The sequence below is a fragment of the Cydia strobilella genome, chromosome 1 (genome assembly GCF_947568885.1).
Source record: "Cydia strobilella chromosome 1, ilCydStro3.1, whole genome shotgun sequence".
In the NCBI taxonomy this organism is placed as follows: Eukaryota; Metazoa; Arthropoda; class Insecta; order Lepidoptera; family Tortricidae; genus Cydia; species Cydia strobilella.
In genome coordinates, this window is record NC_086041.1 from 8,113,430 (window position 1) to 8,122,884 (window position 9,455).

At 37.3% G+C, this 9,455-nt stretch overlaps 1 protein-coding gene across 1 annotated transcript; it reads right to left on the bottom strand.

Annotated features, from left to right (window-relative positions):
• Positions 1-7,979: 7,979 nt before the first annotated feature.
• Positions 7,980-9,455, bottom strand: LOC134756151 (DNA-directed RNA polymerases I, II, and III subunit RPABC2). Its single transcript, XM_063692984.1, has 2 exons — positions 9,127-9,455; positions 7,980-8,691 (listed from the first exon to the last, which is right to left on the bottom strand). Exons 1-2 carry the CDS (start codon positions 9,335-9,337, stop codon positions 8,504-8,506), a joined length of 399 nt encoding a protein of 132 aa, XP_063549054.1. The 5' UTR covers positions 9,338-9,455; the 3' UTR covers positions 7,980-8,503.

The window sequence follows — 9,455 nt, forward strand, 5'->3', positions numbered from 1 at the left end:
TGTTGCCGACGACTTCTGGGAGAGATCCCGGCGAACCGAGGTATTGTGCCCGGTATTCTGCCATCCCTGGAACCCTAAAAATCAAATTATCTTACCGCCTAGCAAGCTTGCCATAGTTAAAAATGGTCCCTTGAGTCCCTTCTATCGATGTGTCCAAATAATGAATAAAATCCCCGAAACTATTATTAAATTAAGCGACATCAAGTTATTTAAAAATAAATTAAGGAAGATACTTATCGAGAAATGTTATTATACCATAGATGAATTTTTGAGGATCAATATTTAGCGAACATGACATAATATACTGAATTAGAATGAATTTATTATTATTATTACACGACTGCCCAAAAAAGGAGTGTATTGTTTTTATTCTAATATAAAACAAATTGACATGCACGACTTATATAATTAAAAAACAACCTATCAAATTGCTCTTATGTTTAAACCTAGTGTTGCATGATAATTATTGTACTCAATTGTAATCTATTTAGTTGTTAAGTTTAGTTGTTAAGTAACATGTCCTATATTGTATGCCCTAGCAGGGTATCATGTACTAAAGAATGTTAGAAGGAACATTCTTTACTATGAAAAACTGTAGCGTAGGGGGACAGCGGGCTAAAACAAAAAATGGCACGAAGGTTATAAGAACCGCGACCGGTCTACGGGCTCTAATATTTTTTAACGTTATGGAATCGGTTCCCGTTTAATAACCCTATAATTGTTCATTGTTATTTTTTGTGCCATATTTCTTTTAATTCTGTAAAGCCGCTGTTATCCGTATTCCGCATTTCTTTAAGGCATTTTTAAAATTCTAATTGCCCCTAATTGTCAGGCGAAACTAATATTCGGCATTAAATTTAGGTACCTATCACCCGTTGAAACAGCCATTATCGTCCATAATCTCCATCTCATTAATCCATTTCTTTCCTTCTACAGCTAAATTTATACGCCGTTATCTCTCACTCGTACACCAGTTCACGCCAGTGCGGAAAGCGGACTGTCAGAAAAATAATTTGTTTTGGTTATATATTTTTTTTTAAATTCCATGTGTAGATTTTTTTAGTGGTGTTCGGAAGTGCTTTACAAATTATACGTGTTGTGCAGAAGTATTTGTTTTACTGCAGTACCTACTAAGACTAAAATGTAAGACCTTAATGTACTGAATGATGAACATGATAACAATGGATTAAAATTTATATATTCGTATTCATTTAATCATTAAATGAATATGAATATATATATTCTATATAAATATATATAGAAGGTAGGTAGGTATTAGGTAGGCTATATTTTTTAGCTTTATAAATGTGGTCGGACTGCAAAAACTGGCAGTATATTAAGGTTTGGCCGACCAAGACATACGTCAACACTGTCAACAGGTTTAATTTATCTATTTTAATCCGTTTTTTTTATTATTCTATTTTTCGATGAGGGTTTCATGCTGCCGGCCACCGGACTATCAGTTCCCTGTTGTCACCTAGGTCATGGACACTATATAAAGGAGCCAAATCTCTATGTATGAAAAGTGTCCATCAAAAAACAGTAATTAGGCGGCGCCACCATACACCGAAATACTACCAAAAACAACCTACGTAATTTGATCGGGTTATTTGTTGCCTAATATGGTTCATGTTATACTCATGTCCCAGAGCCTAACTAGCGCTACCGGAGAGATTAGGAACTATTATTTAAAGCTGAAAGCGGGTCACTTTTGCAACAATTCTGCCATAAGAGATTGGCATCCTTTCTATACCATCCATAACCTAGGTACCTCTGTTGACGAGTCGACTTTGTATCCGGGGAATCCCAGTCATACCTACCACCTACTTACTAGAAAATTACTGTCTACCGTCAATAAACGAAATGAAGCGTGGCATCGATCAAGATTAGAGAATGATCCAGTTACTATAATTGTAGTCATGAATGTACGTCTATTAGTATTTGAATTGATTAATCCCACCCGTTACAGTAGGATAGTATATAGGACAAGAGTTGGCCCGTGGCGCTGCGCCGCACCACGCGTTCAGATGTTCAGATAACTCAACCTGTCAAACCGAAAATTACTGCCCTCCGTATATTTGCACCTCGTTGCACTGACACGACCTTACAAAACGAACGTTACGTAAATAGTTTGCATGTCGATCTATTTTCGGCGCACTGTTAACGCACTGCGATGTAGGTACCTGCAGCAAACTTGTGCGATAGAGATATCTTACATTATACCTACCTATTTATCTGACTTGTTTGTTTGTGGTGCAGTGTAACTATTCCACAAGTCTTGTCTGCTCCAACGATTTCGACGAAATTTATACAGTCTGTGATTATACCTATATCTCTATCTATCTACCTCGGTGTTTAGACTGTTATCACACTGGTTTCATTTTAGTTTAATTCATTAAACCAAATTTTCTTGATCATATTTAATGATCATCGTTTAGATATAATACTAGGTCCCATTATACCCTGAAGTATATTTAAGGCGGCGGATTGTTTAGTGTACGAGTGAGTTGGATATAAAGATAAATAAAAAAACACCTACGTCCCGAATTAATATCGAAGGTTAGGACAACCAATTAGGTACCGTAAAATGGGGTGAGTAGGGTTCGCGGGGTGAGATGTGTTATGAATGAGGAGAGAAGGATTGAAAGGGGGATGAGATGGGTTTTTAAGGCTACTGCTACAAAAATAATGTAACCCAATTTAAAATGGAGGTATAGTAATAATCGAATTTAAACTGTTGTGAGACATACTAATTTTAAATCATTTTACGGTTTAGACTCACTTGTTTTAGTCACTCGCGTGTGTCGCGTGATGTGACATGCGTGGCGCGCGGCAGCGGCAGTACGCAACACACGGTCGTCGTGAACGCTGCTCGCACTATTAGTGCTTGAGAAAGGAGACCTAGGCTCTCCGAAACATGTCGCGCGAGTGACTAAAACAAGTGAGTCTAAACCGTAAAATGATTTAATATAGTAATAATACTCATAATAAAATAGTTATTTGTTATACAAGGGCGCAAAGTTGTATTTTACCCGCGAGTGTTAATTACATTTGCACCCGTGTGTAAGACAAAACTTTTCCCCTCACTATAGCGAGGCGTTCACAGGCGTTAGATTATCTTCATCACTGGAATCACAATTTTTTTTACGATAATACGATATTATAACAGAAAACTCTGGAAGTTGTGTATTTTTACGTGTGGGAGTTGGTGAGTAAATTTTTGTTGACATTTCTGACGATGCGTTTTGAAATTGCATCGACTCAACTTGTGCGTTCAGAATTACATTCAACATCATTTAAAACACAAATGTTTCTTATGGAATTTAAGGTTTATGACTTAAAATCATTAAATAAAGCTAAATTTCGTATTTATTATTAAATTCTCAAAACATTTATTTAATGATCTATACATATAATAAAGCGGAAGAGGGTCGAAAGTCTGTACATGGAAGATATTCGAAAAAAAATTGGCTGGGGATACTTAGAATCGATAACAGAACACATTCCAACAGTTTTTAGAATTTTTGTCTGTTTATCTGTTTGTCTGTTTATTTGACCGCGCAACTAATGAAAACGGCTGAACGGATTTTGATGCAAACTTTACAAATCTGTCGAAAAAATCCACGGCCAGGTGGATTTCCAGGCTATAAAAATTTGAGAAATTTTACCCCTAAGGGGGTTAAAAAGGGGATGAAAGTTTGTAAGGGGTTCAAGATTTATTTTAAGCTAGCAATTTGAAACTTCGTAAGAAGATATATTATTGAAATACAAGAAAACTAATTTCAGCGTTTTTGAAAATTCATCCCCTAAGGAGGTGAAATAGAGGTTGAAAGTTTGTATGGAGATCAATTTTTTTTTTAGTCCGTTACTTGAAACTTTGTATAATGGGCATATTATTATAATACAGGAAAAGTGATTTTAGCGTTTTCAAGAATTCGTCCCCTAACAGGGTGAAAAGGGGGTTGAAAGTTTGAATCCATTACAAATGCTTTAAATCTTCTTAGAAAGGTATGATAGACGATTACAAAAAAACGAATTTTGACGTTTTTTGGAAATTTAACCCCTCAGGGGGTTGAAAAGGGGATGAAAGTTTGTCTTGGGGTGCAAATTTTATTTCAAGCTAGGAACTTAAAACTGCAAAACGTTATTATATTAAAAAGCAAGAAAATTACTTTCAGCGTTTTTAAAAATTCATCCCCCATGGTGGTGAAAAAGGGGTTAAAAACTTTATCTTGATAACTATATCATTTTAGCTACTAGGCCAAGTTAGGTATCGTTTTTGTATAAATCGGGTATGCCGAATTCATTTATGATATCAAAATGACACCATTCCCGAGTGAAAACACAAAAAATATGAAAAAACTTTTTTAAATTTCTCTTTACGCTTAAACCGCTAAACCGATTTAGATAAAATTTGGTATATAGATAGTTTGAGTCCCGTGGAAGAACATAGTTTTTAACCAAAAAAATGGAGACTGCGTTTGCATGGAGAAGCGGCCGTGCCCTTTCCTCTTAATAATGGTCACGAAGGTGGGTACTTTAATGTTTGCATGGAGAAGCGGCCGTGCCCTTTCCTCTTAATAATGGTCACGAAGGTGGGTACTTTAAAAAAAAAACATTTTTCAGTAAATGTCAAACGATTTGGGACTTAAACGCGTTACCATGCCTTCCCGAAAAAAATCGAATCTTTCGCGAAAGTCTCGCAATGCATTGCGGCCACAAGGGGCACGGTCTCAGGAGTCTGAGAAAAACCACGGTGAGAGACTCAGTGGCGCTCTAGCCAGGCAGGTCGCTTCGCTTTCGGCTGAAACGGCAAGCCAGCGCGAGTCCGATTGTGATTCCAAATACATCGTACGTACGTAATACATATGTAGGCGCAGATCCTGACGGAGTGTGGCGCCGGAGAAGCCGTGTTCATCCCGCGTATCCCCCTCATTCCGAGCAACTTCCCGTTCCGCTTCAAGTGCCTACAGGTCCCCGTGAGCGTCTGCTTCGCTATGACCATCAACAAGTCGTAGGGGCAGATGCATTTCCCACTCCGAAAACAAAAAAAAAGGGGCAGACGCTGCCCGCCGCCGGCGTCATACTTAAACTGATTTGACTGGAGGACCGATTTGGATGGCATGATTTTGATGGGAACACCCAAATATTCCGAAATACGTTTTTCCGATTTTTATAACCACGACTTTCATAATCCCGATTATTTATAAGTCCGAAATATCAAAATTACGATTTTTAAAAACACGATGGAATAAAATCACGAATGTGCTATTTCCGAAAACTTCAAATCCGATTGTCACTTGACAGAAAGCTTAAAGTTCCGATTTTACGCTTTTCCGAAAATATTTTTTTTCCGAATTCCTAAATTCCGAATAATCATTGTCCGATCGGAAATAAAATAATTCGGTATTCAGAAATTCGGTTTTTTACAAGATCGGAAAAATGAAATCCGTGATATTCAAATGAAGACTCACGTTTTAGTAATTATTACGGGTACCTGTCGTGCCGCATCATGTTAAATTCGGCATAAAATATTTTTGGCATAAAAATTCGGCATAAATAAATTAGACAGAACTGCAAACTTGCGAACCCGAACTGTTGCTAGAAGTGGGTTAGGTTAGGTTAGAACTGCGACCCCCAAGAAAACGAACTGTTGCCAGAAGTGGGTTAGGTTAGGTTAGAATTGCGACCCCCAAGAAAACGAACTGTTGCCAGAAAAGTGGGTTAGGTTAGGTTAGAACTGCGACCCTCAAGAAAACGAACTGTTGCCAGAAAAGTGGAAATTTAAAAATTGGGATATTTAAAATAGGAATCACGTTAATTCGGAATAAGGGCAATTCCGAATTCGTGATTTTGAAAATCGTAAATGTTAAATTCAGTGTTTGTCACCATCGGAATTGTTATAGTCGGAATTATGTAGTTCGGAATTTCCAATATTCGGCTTGTTGGGTTTTCGGAAATATAAATCTTCGTGATTTTCATCATTCGTAATTATGACAGTCGGAATTTTGATGGGTTTTGGGGGGATTTAAAAATCGGAATAAAAATTCGGAATTATGTAGTGTACCCGATTTGCATAGGTACAGTCAAGGACGTAAAAATACAAAAATGGTACTGTATCGTTCGATATACACCTATTACTCTATGCCGTTTAAATCACGTCAAAAATTTGAATAAGGGCAAAAAAATATTCATTTTGGAGTGTAATTTTATTTAGTGGTAGCAAAGAGGATATAATATTATAGAGCGGTACTGTCATAGTAAATTTTGTAACCACAGTAAATTCACTGCCATCTATCGACACACTTTAAAACTAAAAATGAAGATTTATTAAAATACAATAAAATGTATTTAAATATGGATAAATGATCTTCTTTATTTGCATTAATTATTTTTATTATTTTGACCCATGTTCTTTCACTGATATGCGTTAAAATTGTTAAATAATAACAAATGAAACCGTCAACGCCCTCTATACGAGAGTAGGCAAAAGGTAGTAGCGACGTCTGATCGAGAATCAAATTTTCGTGATTTTCGAGGCACGTTTTTTCCTTAGACTGTATCCATAATCCATCTATTACGGAGTTATATCTATCTTTGGTGGTAGGTACCTAATTGTAAAATATTTTATCTGGACTACAGTCCTCTAGCGTATCCATCTGTCAACTTTACTTCAAGTTCCGCCTCCAGGGTATAAGGAGAGAAATAAGGGGTGAATTAGCCGTTTACTGACACGGACCGAATTCCACGCAGGCGGAGCCGCGGGCACAGCTAGTAATTAATATCGAACGAACCATTATTATGAGCGTTTTACGTTTTGTTATCTGTCAAAAGCTACTTAAACACGCTCCATCCAAGGTCAAAATACTTTCTCCACTAGTGGATAAAATGCGTTTTTCCCCGCTTGTTTTAAAGGATTAAAGACGGCTTTCCAAGCAAGTGAGGGGAAAAGATAATTTTAACCTGTTGGCACAGTTAGACTAAGTTAGTATATGTCCACTCTGTCCCCCCAGTGTTGCCAACCTGGTGTTTTGGATGCGTGGCGATTCGCCACACCACCCCCCCACGGAGACAATTAAACCACATAAAATTTAATAACATACAAACAAAAATATGACATTACCATGTACATACAATAACAATTAAAATATTATAAACCTAACCTATTCTTGTGTTTTACTATCCTCCCTGCCCTAGTGACTATAGGTATAGGAACAGGAGTCGGAGAATGGGTAGTAGGACCTGGAATGGGCACTGGCGCTGGAGGAGCATCTGGTGCAGGTGCTGCAGCAGGTAACGGTAGAACAGAAGCTTGACTGGGCTCCGAGCAATCTATGTGTGCTGGTTTTACTCTGTCAATGCTGACGGTAACATCTCTGCCGTTTACATGTATGGTAAGGGTTTTGCCCTGTCTCTGTTTGACCAGGTATGGACCAGTGTATGGTGGTTGCAAAGAGCGGCGCACTGCATCGTCCCGGAGAAATACGTGTGTCGCGATATTTAGGTCTTTAAAAACAAATGAAGATGGTTGAGCATGGTGTGCAGCAGGTGTGGCACGTAGTCCTTTCATATGATTTCTCAATCGAGTAACAAAATCCATCATTACCTCAGAACCTGCTGTTTTCTCTGTATCTTAAATTAGATTAATACCATCCACAAGTTAGACTAAGTTAGTATACGTCCACTGTCCCCCCAGTGTTGCCAACTTGGAGTTTTGGATGCGTGGCGATTCGCCACAGCACAATATCACTTACCCATTATACAACAATTTGTGTCCAACATATTAGTTAGGGTTGTAAAACTATCTGTATACTTGCACAGACTTGGTGATCATAAAAGAGGCCATCAAAATCATAAAATAAAAACTGCAGTCTTAAAAATAAAGTTTAATATTATCCTACACCTTAAATTATGTCCAACATTCAGTTTACTGATCTATATAATAGATTTTAATGTACTTTAATCTATCATAATATAGCTATGATATGATAGATGTCTTAAGATCAGATACCTAGTTTAATAATTCCTAAATGTGCTGTATTTTTTCTTATGATGAAGACAATGTAGTCTATGAATATGATAAATTAAAGTAAAAAAATATTGATACATTCATATTAAAAAACAAATTCTGTTTAATGAATGAAACTATTATCAAAAGCGATAACATGTGCAGATAATTTTGAGCGTCTTTTATTCTACATTTGCTTACATACTTCTGCTGCTAACTGTACTTCCAGGTTTTGTGATCACAATATCAAAAATGTGATTACTTTGAATAGATGGACCAGAATAGCGGGTCCACACAGAGCAAGCATACGCGCAAAGCAATTTCCTCGTGCAGAAAACGGCCAGTGCAGACGTGCCTCGGTCGAGGCAGCCCGCGCGAGGCAAGTCTAAAAATGCTATTTACTGGTATATAATACTTAAACTAAATCTTATTTATAAAAGTAGTTTCACCAAAGATAATCTTTAAGAATTATCAAAAAGTCATCTATTGTATAAACTAATGATCAATGATAATCAGTTCGTCAATGCTCCAGTCTTCATAGGAATGGTCAGGGAGGTATCTTCGGATGATAATGGGAATTTTCCGTTGCTTGAGTTCCTTCATGGCTATCTGCAGGGGGTCGGTTTCACCTTCCAGCTCGACCATCACAGGGGCACACATGGCTATTTGAAGTGCTCTAGTACCTAAAAACATTAATTAGGTACATAAGGATCATGTGAATCATATAAACTATAAGGAAAATAGGCTTTATTTGATCTTGACAACCAGTTTTGCCTATTTAGTAGAGACCCTGCCTAATCTAATAGTCTATGGTTGTGTGTTTGAATACTTGTATGGGCATTTATTTGTATGATATACTTGTTATATCACAAATATTGTAGTTAAAGTTATACAAGCCTTCGAGTGCTGGTAATAGGTGTCTTACAATTACTTTGTCCTTATTTATATGGATATATGGCATGGCCCTCATAGCTATAGGCTAATATAAAAATTACTCGATAACACCTTGCTATATCAGTGTTATTTTATAAATCTCGGAGGTTAGTAGTACAAGGATATTATAACAACCGAATTACAATAATTATTATGGAGTTATAAGTACCAAAACATAACCTCACCCAAGACTCTAGCTCGTTCGTATTTCGTCATATACCGGGTGGTAATTCTTTTAGATTTCTCCACTCCTCCCCCAGCCTGGCCGGGAGCTAGACACTGCACGTTGTAGCCCTCCTCCTCTTGCTCCTCGGCTTCTTCGATGTTGTCATCTTCTTCGGCGATATCATCGTAGTCTGCCCCCGCGTCATCAGCTTCATATTCCTCATCAGCCATTGCGTGTTAAGTTCACTTTCAAGATTTAAAATGATAACTAAACATGCACCTTGTATTATTAAATTCAATTATATTGTAGTACGAATAATATGGTACGGACCATGTACGGACCCACGCT